Source organism: Panulirus ornatus, chromosome 3 (genome assembly GCF_036320965.1).
Source record: "Panulirus ornatus isolate Po-2019 chromosome 3, ASM3632096v1, whole genome shotgun sequence".
NCBI lineage: Eukaryota > Metazoa > Arthropoda > Malacostraca > Decapoda > Palinuridae > Panulirus > Panulirus ornatus.
This window is the reverse complement of record NC_092226.1, coordinates 27,147,124-27,166,450: the sequence shown is the minus strand read 5'-3', so window position 1 is coordinate 27,166,450 and position 19,327 is coordinate 27,147,124. Positions and strand designations below refer to the sequence as shown.

The following is a 19,327-nucleotide window of genomic DNA, read 5'->3' as shown; positions in this document are numbered from 1 at the left end:
TTCGCTGATGATACAGCGCTGGTGGCTGATTCATGTGAGAAGCTGGTGACTGACTTTGGTAAAGTGTGCGAAAGAAGAAAGTTAAGAGTCAATGTGAATAAGAGCAAGGTTATTAGGTACAGTAGGGTTGAGGATGTAAGGCATGTGTACGTGTAGGAACAGAGGAAAGTGATTGGTTCTCAGTGAATGTAGGTTTGTGGCAGGGGTGTGTGATGTCTCCATGGTTGTTTAATTTGTTTATGGATGGGGTTGTTAGGGAGGTGAATGCAAGAGTTTTGGAAAGAGGGGCAAGTATGCAGTCTGTTGTGGATGAGAGAACTTGGGAAGTGAGTCAGTTGTTGTTTGCTGATGATACAGTGCTGGTGGCTGATTCATGTGAGAAACTGCAGAAGCTGGTGACTGAGTTTGGTAAAGTGTGTGAAAGAAGAAAGTTAAGAGTAAATGTGAATAAGAGCAAGGTTATTAGGTACAGTAGGGTTGAGGGTCAAGTCAATTGGGAGGTAAGTTTGAATGGAGAAAAATTGGAGGAAGTAAAGTATTTTAGATATCTGGGAGTGGATCTGGCAGTGGATGGAACCATGGAAGCGGAAGTGAATCATAGGGTGGGGGAGGGGGCGAAAATTCTGGGAGCCTTGAAGAATGTGTGGAAGTCGAGAACATTATCTCGGAAAGCAAAAATGGGTATGTTTGAAGGAATAGTGGTTCCAACAATGTTGTATGGTTGCGAGGCGTGGGCTATGGATAGAGTTGTGCGCAGGAGGGTGGATGTGCTGGAAATGAGATGTTTGAGGACAATATGTGGTGTTAGGTGGTTTGATCGAGTAAGTAATGTAAGGGTGAGAGATGTGTGGAAATAAAAAGAGTGTGGTTGAGAGAGCAGAAGAGGGTGTTTTAAAATGGTTTGGTCACATGGAGAGAATGAGTGAGGAAAGATTGACCAAGAGGATATATGTGTCAGAGGTGGAGGGAACGAGGAGAAGTGGGAGATCAAAATGGAGATGGAAAGATGAAGTGAAAAAGATTTTGAGTGATCGGGGCCTGAACATGCAGGAGGGTGAAAGGCGTGCAAGGAACAGAGTGACTTGGAACGATGTGGTATACCAGGGTCGACGTGCTGTTAATGGATTGAACCAGGGCATGTGAAGAGTCTGGGGCAAACCATGGAAAGTTCTGTGGGGCCTGGATGTGGAAAGGGAGCTGTGGTTTCGGTGCATTATTACATGACAGCTAGAGACTGAGTGTGAACGAATGGGGCCTTTGTCGTCTTTTCCTAGCGCTACCTCGCACACATGAGGGGGGAGGGGGTTGTTATTCCATGTGTGGCAAGGTGGCGATGGGAATAAATAAAGGCAGACAGTATGAATTATGTACATGTGTATATATGTATATGTCTGTGTGTGTATATATATGTGTACATTGAGATGTATAGGTATGTATATTTGCGTGTGTGGACGTGCATGTATATACATGTGTATGTGGGTGGGTTGGGCCATTCTTGCATCTGTTCCTTGCGCTACCTCGCTAACGCGGGAGACAGCGACAAAGCAAATATATATATATATATATATAAGTTCATATACATCATATTATTCTTCAGTTTTTGACAACTAGCTTCCCACCTTATTTTCATGAAAACTTCATTTTTGCATAGCTCTAACCATTTCTAATCCATTGATGAAACACAAAGCAAGAAAATGCATGAACTAATGCAGCTATATGCTTATAGTTCCATGAACAGATTTGAAGCAAGATGTTTTTCCATTTAATCAGGTGCATGTATTTTATTCCTATTTGAAAACTAATTTTGCAACATCATGTTGGTATGATACATTACAACTAGCTTTTAGACTTCTCCATATCACTGCTTGTTCTTAGCTCTTTTCATATGGTTTTGTAGAATATCGACAAAAGAAAAAATGTGATGTTACAAAGTATTTTATTAATTTCTAAAAAAAACTGATACTACAATTCTTTCACCTTTGTGTTTGTGGCTTTTCTGTACATATAATTGGTGCATGAAAACTTCTGTGATACTGAACAACACAAAAAACAGTCATCTCTGTACAAAGTTCCTTTTAGACTTTTTTTTTCAAAAACATTTTTGGTGTATTGATCTTCCCTCAGTTGACAAACATATGTGCATTTATTGACAGTATCAAAAAAATCCAGTAGCCTTCTATCTTCTCTCAAGTGTTACGAACTATCATGAACAATTGCTTTTCCTGCTACCTAAACATGATCTAATATTAAAGACCAATTACACAATATGGATTTTTCCTGGTTATTCAGCTCTAATTTTTTCCCTCTCACCTTCAGCTGTGCCCTCGATAACCTATTTCTTTCTTAACTGTAACAACAGAAATAAACTGGATAGTTTGTCATCACAATCTTCCCATGCTTTCCTCATGTCTTTCCAGCTTCTCTGATTCCATTACTGAGCTTTGCAGAACTTGGGCATACAGAGATGTATAACAAAATATTTTCCATCTATGCTTCAATAACAGGAGACTTCATCACTCTTATTCTTTCTTTTCCATATTAAACCAATGTACACTCTTTGTGTAGGTGTATTATACTCAAAATATTTTCCATCTATGCTTCACTATCTAAAGATTCTCCTCTCACTCTTGTTCTTTCTCTCCTATATTAAAACCTTTCACTTTCAATTCTAAATTAATATCTCTGCAAGTTTATTACAATTCACTAGAATATGATTTTCTAAATAAGATAAATAACTCAACCTAATGAAACATTGTTTGTTTGTGCTATGAGCCCTTTAAGTAATGCTGCTTCACTGTAAAGTGTATGAAGTATTCCAGGAATACTGTCAGGCATACACAGTAAGATGTGTGTGGTAATTCTGGATATGTTTTTGTCACAAACAAACATGATTATTATGTTTTCATCACTAATACTGTTATCTTATAAGAGTGTCACAGCTTTACAATTCATCTGAGGGTGCAGATCTTGTATAGGCTTCCTTGACATCTCTGCATATGCTGACCAGTGTATGGAAGAAATTTAGGTCATAACATCTGGTAACAACTTATGGGATGCCACCAAGAGCATTAATTTTGCCTCGAGGCTGAGGTGGGTGATTAGAAAAATTATAACGTAAGTGCCCCAGCTGCAGTGAACAGAAAAAATTACTGATGCATATACACCCCAGCTGCAGTAAACAGATTAAAAATCCCTACTTTATGAACCAAAGAAACTTACATGTGATTGACATTAGTTTCACATGTCTCGAGTCTTTCTGCTCTAAAGGCTTTGACCCATATCCCTAAAGGCTGCCAAAACAGTGACATCTACTTTCTTTTCTAATCAAACTAACATTAGATACTGGGAAAATGTTAACACTGGAACATTCAGAGCATAAAAAAAGCTAGTGCTAACCACCTCATACACATGAGTTTTTGAAAAATCTCTCATCTTTAGCATCACAACTCTACACTCTTAAATTAACTTTAATCCACAATCTCCTCTATAATCAATGAGTCTGAATTTTACAAGAATTAAACAAAAGATTTGCTTGCTTTTCCTTGTCTATCCATATCATCTATCCTTCTGTGTGCTTATAAACAAAAGTAATATTTATATTCACATGGAATAATATTTTCACTTCATGACATGACTCTGGATGCTCATCAGCCCTTCTTCATAGGTCCAATCTAAAAGCTGAACACCATATCAGTAATCTGGAGCTTATCTTCAACTATCCTTCAAATCTGCCATTCATAAACATCCTTTTTCCCTATTTCACTACTTTCATGATTAGTATTCTAATGATATTCAGTGCATCATCCCTTTTGTCTGAACAACGAAGTTCTCCTTACTAGTCCATTGCTTACAACTAATACAATGTTTACATCCAATAGAGATATACAGTACAAACATTATTCTTCCTCTTATCTTTTAATCCTTGCTCCTCTCAGTTATGGAACTCCCCCACATTTGTTTTCCTTTACAATGAAACCCACAATTTTTCTAAATGTAAAACATACAGGTACATACTATCATCCTGTCCCCAAGAAAATGTAAGGTGAGCCATGCTTGTACAAAGGGCATATGTCAATGCATCACTGTGCATGTCCTTGTAGTCATGTGCATATCCCTTTGCTACTTACTAGTATAAGAAAAAAGCATCATAGACTGCCAAAGCATTCTTGTAATCATAACTGCATCAGTATATCTGATCCTTGTTTGGGTTCCATTTTTCAGGTACAGATTTGCTTCATAGTCTTTGCTGAAGGTCCAGCAGAGGAGAAACACATCTGTGTCCTCAGATACGATTACTATAGATTCATAGCCTGCTGCTGCTGCATGCGTTGAGTGAAGGATGAGCCTGGTATCTGCCTCCTCGTGGTTGGATTTGGGCTCTGGAACAAGCACATAACCACCTGTATCAGTAAATTAGAATCGGTCTTCCCCACAGGTCAAATACAATATTATAGCTCAAATTTGCTGTGCCTTTTGGTTGATCCATTCATTTGTAATGAATTTAATGAAGTTCACTTTGTAGTATGAGTTTATAATATTTTCCACTGGACTACTGTTAGTCTGGTAGTTACATTCTTGTATTGAATGTTGCCTCTAAATGAACCCCTGATATGTTGATCAGTTTTCTAAATGGGAGACATAAGTTACAGTGTTACTCGACTCGCTATGTAGATCTTTCTAGGAAGCCGGTGTCTGAATCTGCTTTTACTAGAATAATATGTAGCATCCAAAGATAACTTTGTCACTCAAGCACCATCAATTGCACCTTATACAATTTTTTCTCCACAAAGATAGAGGCTTGGATTAATGTTCAATCAGTTCAACATAATCAAAAGCACTACATGTTTAAGACAATGGTGTTTAAAGGGTTTACAATATGGATTATATACATGTAGTAGCTGTGATACATATTTCAAATATACAACTGGTGGTTTCAAGTTATTCTAATGAGATAGATCTTTAAGTGATACAAATTGAACTTGGTTGCCCTAAGCAGTTTTGATTAACCTCTCAACATGATGGGCTAACATCATTACTCTTAATATGGACTATAGTGCTTCCCTAACTAATCAGTCATATGCTCTTCCAAAATCACTAAATGCTTTATGTATATTCTGTTTTTCTCTGGTGGACAATTTCATCTGAGAATGCAAGAACATGTCCTTCAAAGGACCTACACAATGATTCATTTTGATATAAAAGAATTTGTATTTTTTATCAAGATGGCTGGAGACAAGAAAATACATCCCTGCCTTTCCCTCTTCTCATGCCTAACTCAAGTGCCCTTTTTCCAGGCCTTGGCTCACATTTTTCATCAACCAGATGAAATAGATCTCTGGGGAATTCATTACTCTTTACTGTATATCGTATTATCATAGTTCTAAGTTGCATGTATAATTTTATGGAAATTTAAAGATTCTCTCCCTCTGTAAACGAGACCAAGCAAGGTATTCTTATACTTCTTCATTGATTACTCCTGGATGGCAATGGGAAATCATATGTTTAGTCTTTCCATATTTGCTGTTGTTAGGAAACACACTAAACATTATCACTAAGCCTTTCATATAATACAGGGCATCTCCTTCCCAATGAATAAAATGCACTGTAAGAGGCACTGTTTGCTATGAAATTCTGATTAAAGTAGAACCTAAATTTTGGCATTTTTCAGTTACGTTATGGTTATGCTCAAAACTGCAGAACAAATCTTTTCTGCCAGATCATAATTTGTGGTAACACTTTTCATATCTTATCACATTTGTAATGGTCTCTAGGAATGTCTTTGTCCTGATAAATTTTGGTGACATCATAAATTCCCACACCACCTAGGCTTCTGCCAGGGTCTAACATACCATATGGTCTTCCATAGTGTACCAATATCTAACATCTCTCGAGCTACTTGATATCCAATCATACTGCCTATGATTATAATATCTTGCACATTATGGTTATGATTTCAAATAAGTGCATTGCAACAGAGGAATTGATATAAACTACAAAATTATGGCTATCTAGCCTAATACATTTATATTCTATAAACTGCATCTCTCAGATATCTGAGATATGGGTTAACAGACAGGGATAGCAGGGTGAGGTTGCAGTCACCTGACTTTTGGCTCTTCAGAACTTTTATTTACAGTTACTTGCATTTGACATTTTGTTACTCCCTTTGCACAGTTTTTGAAGTGAGATTTTGCTCACTTACTTTCTTTCCTATGAGGTAGATCAATATCTAACAGGTGCAGACTCTGGTAACCAAATTTCTGCCCTAAAATGATGATGTATTGTTCTTCATGCATTCAGATTTTCACTGTGGCCAAAGTCACAATTAATCTAAACATTAGAAACGGTTATTTTTCTAGTTCACTGTTTTTCTATGCTATTGTATACAGTAATATGAAACTATGGCCTACCATTTAAGATTACATACTTTATACATAATACTTAAAATATGTATTTTTTCAAGTTGTAATGAGCCTTAGTTTTAGTAACTCAAATCTTTAATGTGGAAAAGTTTTATTATGTACACTTCAGGTTTAAAGCTAATAAAATGAATGTTACTGGCTGACTTCTTGTGTTTAGGAAATATAAATTCCAGTCTTATGACCCTTCTTGCACACTCTTGCTTTAATTTTTCCCTTTCACTGGAGCTTTAAATGCACCCTCAATTCTTCTTTTAACTTCTGCTTTCTTACTGCCATTATTAGTGAACTACACATCCTGTTTAGTAACAAATCTTTAATGTGGAAAAGTTTTATCATGTACACTGCAAGTTTAAAGCTACTAAACTGAATGTTATTGGCTGACTTCTTGTGTTAAGGAAATATAAATTCCAGTCTTATGACCCTTATTACAGTTCAGGGATCTCTCCCTTACCTGAATAACATTAAATTGTAAAAACATTCTTCCTTCTTTAGTGAATGATATAATTCCCGAGTTAGTTCCCTAACTACTTCCATCTGCATTATTTCACTCCCAAGTTAATGGGGTGTATCAAGAACATAAAGCCTTCAAACTTTACTCACAAACATCCCTTCAGTCTATAACCAGTGTTCTAATTCCTTAACTCTTCCAGACATAAATCTACATGAGGCAAGTGACTCTACTTGACATAAATATTTGCAATTAGTTTTACGCTCTAAATCAAGACCTGAGTGGTCATCAAGTTGGCATTGCATGATAATCTCTTCCCATAGTCAGTCACCCTCTAGCTATACCAAAGATAACACATTCTTATGAATTTTCCATGAAGGATAGCGAGTGGCTTTTGGCTACATTTTGTGGACCAAGCAGATGATTTTCAATCATTTGGTGATGATGATCTGTCTTGAGATCACGTGGAGAGTGATTTTATGGATACTGTCTCTTCCAGCATTGAAAGGTGACCAGGATGAGGCAGGAGGTGTTTCTAGAACATTTGGAGGCAGTGTTACTAATGCCTGCTTGACCTTGATTAAACTGCAACTGACTGGTGCAGCTGGTCTTTTTAAAACTTTCATAATTTTGCTGTTATGAAGAATCATCAACGAATCACACTGGTTATGACAAGGAAATACTTATCATGTGAAATAAAACAGTTCAGGCACACCACCAAGTTTCCGGCAACTGATGGTTCAGCGCCTCCTTTAGTCTCAACGAAATTATGTGACGGAACTTGAAATTACCGTGGCCACCATACTAGTTTACTGAGCGGCCGCAGATGGTGTTGTGAGTAGGGCGCACTTATTTACGTTCTTTACACTGCACTTGTTGGTGGTGATACCGCAATTCTGTGAGATTCTTAGCTTATTTTGCTTAAATCTAACCCTAGCTATGGCTTCTAAGACATATGAGAGTGTCATCTGTGGTGTCAAACGTAAACACCTGTCCATATCAATCCAAGATAAAGTAGAACTGTTGAAAAAAATGGACCATGGTGTTTCAGTGCATAAGCTGTGTGACATCTACTGTTTATGATATAAGGAAGCAAAGGGAGAAAATATTGAAATTCTATGCAGACAGTGATTCCAAGAAGCAAATGACAATTAGAAAAACTATGAAAGATGGTAAGAGTACTGAGCACAATCAAGTGATGATGGAATGGTTTCAACAGCGTCAGAGTGGACTTGTCAGGTAGCACGATAATGGACCAGGCTAAGTTGTTCCATAAAGAACTTAAATTACAACATGAGCATGACTATATGAATAAAGTGTGTGGAGAAAAGCAGCCTGCAAACCAGAAAGGAGCTGCCAAGTATGTACACGAATTTGCAAAACTCGTAGCTGATGAGCACCTCAGTCCAGAGCTGGTGTAAAATGCAGACAAATACTTTAGACACATGGGAGAAGTATAACTATTGGGTTAAAGGTGTGTTGATGAATCATTATTACATGGCCACGGTTGGTCCGGCAAAATGGATAATCTGGCAAGACTTTGGAACCAAGAGTGCCAGAAAATCAGAGGTGTACCTGTAATAGTACTCAGTTTTTGATGTAGGTCGAATAAACAACAGAACCTGAGAAGTGGCAAATCACTTGACACTGGCCTTACTCCCACAATTTTATGCACAATGTGCTGACACAACTGCAATACTTCTACACATCGTTTGAGTGTAAGATCTCTTTTGATTTTCATATGAATATCTTTACTAAAGGGTTGGAAAGAAAACCTAAGTGAGGTGGTAAAAGGTTAAAGTGAAACATAGACTTCCATCATTATAAAATGCTCCTTCCCTTTTTTATTTTACACATCAAGATGATTCATGAAGTGAAACCAAACTTTCCAGTCATACCACCTCCATACACAAAATGTTTACACTGCATCTGATGTCCAGTCATTCCTCTAGAATCTTATATCTGAAATATCCCAGCCCTAATCATTTCTCTCATTAAATCTATCCTTCTTTCTCTGGTCTACCTCTCCTATTTATAACTTAAACTGCACTTCTAAATATCTTCTTTACCAGCTTATCATCTGGCATATGTTCTAAATAGACATACTATTACAAGACATTTTCAATCAAATACATATCTAACATAATAATGACATACCTTCTCATCTTCAATCTGTCCATCCTCCTAATTTCTCTAAAATTACACAAGTTATTCATCTTTACTGCACATTTTTTTTTTACCTATCCTGACCTATGTATACTGAGGATAAAAGTACTCCTTCATGCAACCTTCTTGCACACTCTTTGCTTTAATTTTTCCCATTCACTAGAGCTTTAAATGCACCCTCAATTCTTCTCCCTCATAAGACTCTACTTTTAACTTCTGCTTTCATACTGCCATTATTAGTGAACTACACATCCTGTTCTTTACCATACAAACTTATCTTACTCTCTGATCTCCCATCCCTTTCAAAAACAAGTGTCTTCTGTTTACATTCAATTTCAGCATCCTCCTCTTATCTGCATCACTGAACCACTTCTACCCAACTCTTAGGTAAAAATAAAGCACTGTATACATTCAACTAAGGCAACGACTACTCAGTTTCTTTATGATTATGATTCACAACACAATCATCCCACCTAGTGTTCATCACATGCAATGCCCTATCCATAAAATCATTAAATAACCACCATGACATCACACAGCCTTGACACACTCATTTTTCTTTCAACTGTTTATTCACCCAATCAATTTTTCTCACACAGAGCCTCATAGACTTCTTTCCTGTTCACTTTATCACTTGCCTTTTCTAAATGCATCAATAAGGAGTTTACTAATCATTTTAACATGATCAGTCCCTATCCTACCTTACAACTTGCTGCTATACTAGAGACTTGTTCCTCTATAGGTCTTTCAGTCAATATTACTCCCCCTTTCCTTTATACAGTGGAACTATTACTACCTTTGTCCAGTCATGAGGCACCCCATTACTTTCCAAATACATTTTCTTGATCCATGCTATAGCAGTTTCACTCCCTCTTATCAACATCTCACTCAGCACTCAATATCCCCAATATTATTACCCTTTTTACTTCTTTTGTAATGTCTCTATTTCCCTTAAATCTATTCTTTCTCCTTACCACTTTTTTTTCCACAGTACCAACAGATATGTCTTTCACCATCACCTCCCATTAGTTCTTTCAAACTTTCTCTCCATCTCTTACCAAACTTTATCCTGTGTTACTACCATTCTCCTAACCTTGTCTTAAACATATTTTCCTCACACATGCCTCTCTTCTGCTTTTATTTACTTCTAGAACTGCCTCCTCTTCTCACTTCAATTCTCATCCATATTTCTCTCAAGATTTCTAAGGTACATGGTATATATTTAACGATATAGTTTGCACTAAACCACATAAACTTAAGAATAGTTTCATTACACTATCTACTCTTTATTTATTTGCTAGTTTGTCAAAAGGCCACTTAAGCCATGTGTCTCCTACTTTTACCTGGTCCACAACAAACTCTACAAAACCCTGCTTAGCTGAGCTTTCGCACAATTCTAACCTACATTTTGCTGAGCTAAACTAACAACCATGAACTAGCTAACCTACCCAAACTTGACACAGATGAAGCTCATCTTTTGAAGAACCTGACTTGGGCTTATCTATCTATCTAGCTATATCTCTGATGCCTGTTCCCACCTGGAACTTCCTCAAAGGAGTGGCTATGGCAATAGTTTCCAGTGCTAGGTAACACCAGTGCTGCTTCTTAGGCTTTAGTACCTCACCCTTAACAGGCAATGGGCAGAGGGCAACTCTAATGCAGTGTCTGCAGAGGTTCCTACCAAATGTTCCTAGTGACTACTAATACCTTATGCTCCTGCCTAAATGTTCCTACTTCCTACCACTATCTATCAACCGCTCCTACCACTTTGCCAAAAGGCAAGGCTAGAGCATAGTGCTCACTGCATGAAAATCTAGAGGTATGAAGAATGAGCAGTGTAAGTGAAGTGCTGTCAAGGAAAGATTGTATGTTGTGGACAGAAAGCCAGTAGTCCACATGCGGGAGAGGCAGAAATCTAAATCTTTGCTTTATCAAAAATGATCCTAAACTCATATTATTTTTGTTTCTAGTGAAAATGTTTAGCTTGTATACAAAACCTTGAACAACCTTTAATATTCCTTCAGATCTGAAAAATTACTAAGGCCTCTAATAAAAAAAAAAATTCAGAGGGCACAAATCAATAGGTTCACAAATTTTCTAAACTGCTTGATCATCAACAGAGAATTTTTCTAATTTTCATAAATTGTCTGTGAAATCTTCTAGTCACTGTTTATGTCTAGACCACCTTATGTATTTAATTGATGAATCAGTGCTCCTCCTCTCCACAATGCCAAAACTTTTTAAACTCTTAATCTTAGTTTCCTAATGAATTATCCAAAGCAAAAAGATCTTTTGCCTATGCATTTTGACTTTTATCTATAATTACAGTACAGCTCACCTGATATTCAGATGAAATCTAATCCATCCTGCTTTTATTTGCTTGTGCAGCTTTTAGAAAAGAATCTATTTTCCCTTGCATTTTTTCCTTTATCTGCCATCTGTGCCTATATCAGGATGATAAATGAATTAATGAGATATATTTACTCTTAACCCCTTAACTTAGAGTTCAAAGGGTTGGAAAGAAAACCCAAGATAGGAGTTAAGGGCTTCATCATCCCCCAAAAAAGACTATAAAGATTAATTCATACCATATCATTCTGTAACTGGGATTGCAATTTCATGACATTTTGGAAATACCTTGGTAAAAATATCATACATATTCAAATACTGTATTCTGTCATTGCTATGCACTACTAGGATTATGGCCTTCGCATTTATAGCAATATGGTTGTTATTAGCGTCCACTCGGAGTATTAGTTGCATGGGTATTCTTTGGGTGATCAACCTCTCTCACTCTTTAATGATAAACGACATTCCTTCTCTACAACTAATCATCAAAAGAGCTTTGCTCAAATATTTGGCTTTACTTTTTGGATTTCAAGCCATTATATAAATCCAATGCCTGAACACTTTTCTAAGTACCTGTGACTCTTGCTATTTTTACTGATGAAATCTACAAGCTGACAATCCTTTAAGTTCTCAAGAAACTGGGAATATGTGGTGTTAGTATTTCGAGAGCCTGGTTCAATTGTTTGGTGCCTTGTTTACACCTCAGAATGGTGCACATTCTGAGGTGTGTGACTTACATTTTATCATAATTTTACCCCTAATCACAACTACAATATCTTTAATAAGATCATCAAGCATCCCTCAGTTTTCTTGTCATGCAAAACATAAGCACAATTCACTATGCATTGCAAAGAATTTTGAATTATTACAATAACTTAAGTAAGGTACATCCTAGAAGAAGGTCTGTGATGATCATGGTATCATTAGAAAAAATTTTGATTTCAAGTAATACAGAGAAATCATCCGAGTTTTTCCAGACAGTGATATACCCAAGAGCATAAGTAAGCATGAAACTTTGCAACAAGCAATGATCAATAATGTGGATTAAGTTTTATACAAGTGGTTTCATCAGTGCAAGAGTGATGGGGTGACTATCTCTGGGCAAATGTTGGTTGGGGAGGCCATATTATTTTATGATGAACTGAAAACAGAACACCAAATGGATATTTTCAAGAATTTTCAACTAGATTTAAGATATGTCATGGCATACAAATATTAAAAGTGTGTGATGAAAAAACTTTCTGATCATGACACTGCTAAAGACTATGTTATTGAATCTGACAAGTTAACTGATGATAATTTGAGTGCTGAACTTTACTGCTCATACCTGTATAATGCTGTTTCATCAGCATTATACAGGGTGTCCATGATATCTTGTCATCCCTGCGTAACAAAGGATTTATTCCTAATATAGATACATTTTTGTTGCACCGGTTTATCAAATAACATTATATAATCATATTATACATTCCATGTACCTCTTGCCCTTAAACAATAGTATAAATTTACTCCTGTGTTCATCCCCATGAGTTAAGAAATATATATGTACACTTCTCTTCCTTTATGAAATAATAGATAATCATTCAAAAGTAAGAGCAAAATACTAATAAAATGATATTATTACCTTTGTGTTGGTTTGGTCCACGGCTGAGTGAGGGGCAGGGGAGGTTGTGGATGACACATCTGATAGCTCCTGATAAGAAAGGAGGACATGATGATGTTTCTTTCCTTCTACTAAACTTGTTTTCATACTGTACTCTTATTTCATGCACAAGCACAGCATTATTGGTATTTAACATGGAAAACATCAATATATAATCAACCTTTCACCCAAAAAATCAGTGTGAGGAGGTAAATTGGCTTGCGGTATGAGAGGAATGCCGAAATATATTCATTATCTTTTACTTAGTTTCACATTCTGTTCTCATTTTGTACAAAAGTACATAATTAATGGTGAATAATGTGAATATATTCAGAAATATCATACCTACCACACTTATCATAAGTGTGAAAACAGCTACTAGTTGGAATGTATGTGAAGGGTAGTGGAGATGCCTACATCACCCAAGAATTACATAAATTATGGTGTTACATAATTTCTTCTATATGAAAAAAAGCCAAGCCAGAGGGGTGATGGGGTTGCCTACCATGATGAAATCCCTGTTCCTTATGTAATCCTACTAAAATGACTGTCAAATTCACTTATTTCCTCATATTTCTCATTTTGTTCTGCTTAACTCTCCTCATCAAATGATGCAAAAGTGTTCTTCCTCATCAATTACATCATCAAACAGTTTACATATTTTTTACAGGTTCATTGTGTAACCATGAACTGCAGGGCAATGGCTGTGCACCCATGATGGTGCTTGCATATGTATGAGGAGGGCAGAATCTTTTCCAGCACCTTTCTGGTAATGGAAGAGATCTCTATAGGCTACAAATGGTTCAATAAGTCTGCTGAATATTCAGAGACAGAAAGTTATATCACCATGCAACGATGTTAATCTTCTTAATCTTCCCCATGAACTGATGGATACCATACATGTTCCTCCTCATTACTTAGGTCATCCAACAATATACATATTCTACACAGGGTTACTGTGTATCCATGACCGGCAGGTCAATGATTGTGCAGCCATAATGACATTTGTATTTGTACTGAGGAGAGCAGAATTATTACCTGTGCCTTTCTGGCAACAGAAGAAACCTCTATAGGCTACTAATGGTACAATGAGTCTGCTGAGTATTCAAACAGAAACAGGAATTTATATCCTCATATAATGATGGGAAGACCTCCTTTGTGAGATCATCAGATGACAGTGGGAGTGATTTAAAGATTTATGACCTTACAAAGCTCAAGCATCCAGTAGATTTCTTTGTGCATCCCATTATTCTATGACCAAGAATGATTCTGCATGACATTTTCAAAACTTGAGGGGTTACAAGATTAATTGCAGCTCTTAATGCATCTTTAATCTGTAAGCAGTGGCTGACAATGACTGACAAGCTTCAAGAAAACAGCAGCCAACAACCACCAATGTACTAACTTTTCTTGCTAACTTTCATCTCTAGGAAAGTAAGAGGAAAAGTTCTGCTCTCCTCAGTAACCCTAAAACCACCTTAAGGTCATGCATTCACAGTGACCCCACGGAAAGATACATTGATTGATGGATGACCTAAGTTATTAGATGGACCACTTATGATAAATACCAGCTGGTGAGAAGAGTGAAGAATAACATGAGGAATATGAAAAAATAAGTGATTTCTCTAATTTCAACGGATTATTTAAGGAACTTGCATGTGTAGTAGAAATCATGGAATAACTGTACATGATTTTTTTATGTGAACCCGAGGTAAAGTGGGACTTTGGTAACAGATAACAGGTAAGGAGCTAAAACACTTCCAAGGAAGAAAACCCACCAATACCCTTCCAACATATGACTGCCACTCAATATACCCATATTTATTTGCATTGAGAAAGATGTGATATTTCTAAGTTTATTAATGATGTTCACTACCAATGCTGCACCTGTGTATGAAATAAGTTTGCATGAAATCAGAGAAGATTGATCAGTATAATGAAAAAACAAGACCTTCTATATCCTTCTCATGTCTGCCAGCCAGTCTCCCTCACCCTAAATGTTAACATGATAGGTGTAATATATCTATAAATATTCATGTTATTTACCACCAACACTGTGCTTGTGAATGAAATTAGAGTATAGCCAAAAAAGAGAAGAAAGAAATATCTCCACATTTTTCTATCTTAATAGGGGCTGTCAAACATGTCATTCTTACCCACTCCATAGCAATGGACCAACCGAGTTTCTTTTTCTTTTTCAGTAGATAGCTAATCTATCATTTCATTGAGGGAAACAATCTTTGATTTTTTTTTGTACAACACGATGGAATTCCTGGACCATGCCCACTGTTTATGGGTTAAACTCATCAAATGCTCTGGAATATGTCATAGAGAACTTAGCTCAGAATAATTCTATTATAAGAATGCTGGTGTACAAACAGATCCATTAGAGGCATGAGGTAAGTAAGACCATTAGCCTTTAAACCACTCTCACTGTCACCTGAGAATCCTGTACAGGAGGTCTCCCATTGTTGTGTAACATTATCACAGGTACTCAGAGTTAAAATGTGTATTGGTGAAAAATGAGTCCACTGCTTTCCATAATGATTCAACCACTTCTTGATGTGGGAGGGTAAGTATGCCTGGCTCTGGTTAATTCATTAAGTTTGTACTAAACAGCAAAGGTTCACAGTTTCATCACTTGACTTATGGAACACGCCTTATGCTAACATAGTCACTGTCGACCACTAGCGTAATGGTCATAACAGCCATGATGGAAACTTCACAGGCAACATATGGAGCTATTGTAGCCCTCCATAATGAGGGCTAAGGCATTTGTAATATTGTCTAGCAGCTTATTGATTGCTAACAGACAGCAGCATGATGCATTTGGCAACATGCTGAAACAGGTGCTACAGACAACATTCTCAATACATATAGAATATTATATATCACTGATATAGACAATTAGCATTCCCAAAATACTTGACATGATATATCACTAGCAGCTGATATGGATCCTTCCCGACTTCAGGGCTATCAACATGCAGCAGGTTATACACAAATTTCTCAATATTCGTTGGACTGTGCGTCAAAATGTTTAACACTTATTGCTCATCGATACTTTTTCTATCAAGTGTACGTGCATGTAATGCAATGTACTCTTGAAATGTCATGAACTATATATGAGACAAAAAATGTACCTGTATTAGAGATAAATTCTAAGTTACACAAGGAAGTTAAGATATTGTAGACATTTTGTAAACTGCTGACAAAACAGTGAATTCCCTGGAAAATTCCTGTATGTATCTTTATTTTGGGAAGGAGACTTGTGTGAGGAAGTACCAGGAGAGACTGAGTACAGAATGGAAAAAGGTGAGAACAAAGGAAGTAAAGATAGTGGGGGAGGAATGGGATGTATTTAGGGAAGCAGTGATGGCTTGTGCAAAAGATACTTGTGGCATGAAAAGCATGGGAGGTGGGCAGATTAGAAAGGGTAGTGAGTGCTGGGATGAAGAAGTAAAATTATTAGTGAAATAGAAGAGAGAGGCATTTGGACGATTTTTGCAGGGAAATAATGCAAATAACTGGGAGATGTATAAAAGAAAGAGGCAGGAGGTCAAGAGAAAAGTGCAAGAGGCGAAAAAGAGGGAAAATGAGAGTTGGAGTGAGAGGCTATCATTAAATTTCAGGGAGAATAAAAAGATGGGAACAAATGGGAACATCAGTGAAGGGGGCTAATAGGGATGTGATAACAAGTAGTGGTGATATGAGGAGATGGAGTGAGTATTTTGAAGGTTTGTTGAATGTGTTTGATGATAGAGTGGCAGATATAGGGTGTTTTGGTCGAGGTGGTGTGCAAAGTGAGAGGGTTAGGGAGAATGATTTGGTAAAGAGAGAAGAGGTAGTAAAAGCTTTGTGGAAGATGAAAGCCGGCTAGGCAGTGGGTTTGATGGTATTGCAGTGGAATTTATTAAAAAAGGGGGTGACTGTATTGTTGCCAGGTTGGTAAAGTTATTTAATTCATGCATGACTCATGGTGAGCTGCCTGAGGACTGGCGGAATGCTTGCATAGTGCCATTGTACAAAGGCAAAGGGAATAAGAGTGAGTGCTCAAATTACAGAGGTATAAGTTTGTTGAGTATTCCTGGTAAATTATATGGGAGGGTATTGATTGAGAGGGTGAAGGCATGTACAGAGCATCAGATTGGGGAAGAACAGTGTGTTTCAGAAGCGGTAGAGGATGTGTGAATCAGGTGTTTGCTTTGAAAAATGTATGTGAGAAATACTTAGAAAAGCAAATGGATCTGTATGTAGCATTTATGGATCTGGGGAAGGCATATGATAAGAGTTGATAGAGATGCTCTGTGTACCTCTGTGGGAGGTAAGTTGTTAGAAGCAGTGAAAAGTTTTTATCGAGGATGTAAGGCATGTGTATGTGTAGGAAGAGGAAAGTGATTGGTTCTCAGTGAATGTTGGTTTGCGACAGGGGTGCGTGATGTCTCCATGGTTGTTTAATTTGTCTATGGATGGGGTTGTTAGGGAGATGAACGCAAGAGTTTTGGAAAGAGGGGCAAGTATGCTGTCTGTTGTGGATGAGAGAGCTTGAGAAGTGAATCAGTTGTTGTTCACTGATGATACAGCGCTGGTGGCTGATTCGGGTGAATAACTGAAGAAGTTGGTGACTGAGTTTGGTAAAGTGTGTGTAAGAAGAAAGCTGAGAGTAAATGTGAATAAGAGCAAGGTTATTAGGTACAGTAAGGTTAAGGGACAAGTCAGTTGGGAGGTAAGTCTGAATGGAGAAAAACTGGAGGAAGTGAAGTGTTTTAGATATCTGGGAGTGGATTTGGCAGTGGATGAAACCATGGAAGCAGAAGTGAATCATAGGGAGGGGGAGGGTGCGAAAGTTCTGGGAGCGTTGAAAAATGTGTGGAAGTTGAGAACGTTATCTTGGAAAGCAAAAATGGGTATGTTTGAAGGAATAGTGGTTCCAACAATGTTGTATGGTTGCGAGATGTGGGCTATAGGTTGTCCGGAGGAGGGTGGATGTACTGGAAATGAGATGCTTGAGGACAATATGTGGTGTGAGGTGGTTTGATCGAATAAGTAATGTAAAAGAGTGTGGTTGAGAGAGCAGAAGAGGGTGTTTTGAAATGGTTTGGTCATATGGAGAGAATGAGTGAGGAAAGATTGACCTAGAGGATATATGTGTCAGAGGTGGAGGGAACGAGAAGTGGGAGACCAAATTGGAGGTGGAAAGATGGAGTGAAAAAGATTCTGAGTGATTGGGGCCTGAACATGCAGGAGGGTGAAAGGTGTGCAAGGAATAGAGTGAATTGGAAAGATGTGGTATACCGGGGTCGACATGCTGTCAATGGATTGAACCAGGGCATGTGAAGCATGTGGGGTAAACCATGGAAAGTTCTGTGGGGCCTGGATGTGGAAAGGGAGCTGTGGTTTCGGTAAATTATACATGACAGCTAGAGACTGAGTGTGAACGAATGTGGCCTTTGTTGTCCTTTCCTAGCGATACCTCGCGCACATGTGGGGGAGGGGGTTTTCATTTCATGTGTGGTTGGGTGGCGATGGAAATGAATAGGGGCAGACAGTATGAATTATGTACATGTGTATATATGTATATGTCTATGTGTGTATACATATGTGCATGTGTGGACATGTATGTATGTACATGTGTATGTGGGTGGGTTGGGCCATTCTTTCGTTTGTTTCCTTGCGCTACCTCGCTAACACGGGAGACAGCGACAAAGTATGATAAAAAATAATAATTTTTATTTTAATATGACATTTAATTTCCACAATTCAGCAAACCAATAAATGACTTCAAATCAGTCTTTTATAAGTGAACCTTTTGCCCACTCATCTAAATGTAAACCTTTAAATTCAATCTTTCATTCAAGAATTTTAAACTTCGACAATCTAAGTGGTCCAGCCCAAGCTATATGCACTTGATGGGGCAGGATTAATCTTGATACATGTTCATCAAACAAAAATAGAGTGTATTATTACAATAACTTCACAAAAAAGAATAAGATTGCTATCTTAATAATGGTTAGAGAAAGGAGAAAGTGTAAAGTCACTAATCTTAGACTAAGTTAAGCCTGTGTTATTGCATCATGCTGGCTGTATCTCTTTTCATCACATTTAGCAAAAATAAGAACTGTGTTCCTACTACTTCCTTTTACAATTATTAGTTATTCATCTGATCCTTTCAACTTCAGATTCACTTTAATGACTATATCAATCAGAATTGTTAATCAGTCACCACTTAAATATTTTTCTAGTATCTGTGGTACATTTTATTTTTTCCTTTTCTATTCATATCATGTACATACTTCGAAT

At 37.3% G+C, this 19,327-nt stretch overlaps 1 protein-coding gene and 1 long non-coding RNA gene across 27 annotated transcripts in view; one reads left to right on the top strand and one right to left on the bottom strand.

Moving 5' to 3' along the window:
* Positions 1-6,565, top strand: part of LOC139761582 (uncharacterized) — a 112,947-nt gene extending 106,382 nt beyond the window's left edge. The window contains exon 2 of the long non-coding RNA XR_011715555.1: positions 4,222-6,565. This is a non-coding gene — a long non-coding RNA (uncharacterized lncRNA). The remainder of the gene's footprint in view (positions 1-4,221) is intronic.
* The window catches only part of enc (R3H domain containing protein encore), a 944,198-nt gene that overhangs the window by 81,972 nt on the left and 842,899 nt on the right, over positions 1-19,327 (bottom strand). For 23 of the 26 annotated variants that reach the window (XM_071685668.1, XM_071685684.1, XM_071685751.1 and 20 more), the window contains one exon: positions 13,010-13,078. The exons of the other annotated variants lie outside the window; for them this stretch is intronic. In XM_071685668.1, the coding sequence (XP_071541769.1) occupies positions 13,010-13,078 (69 nt within the window). The remainder of the gene's footprint in view (positions 1-13,009; positions 13,079-19,327) is intronic. 26 annotated transcript variants of the gene reach the window in all.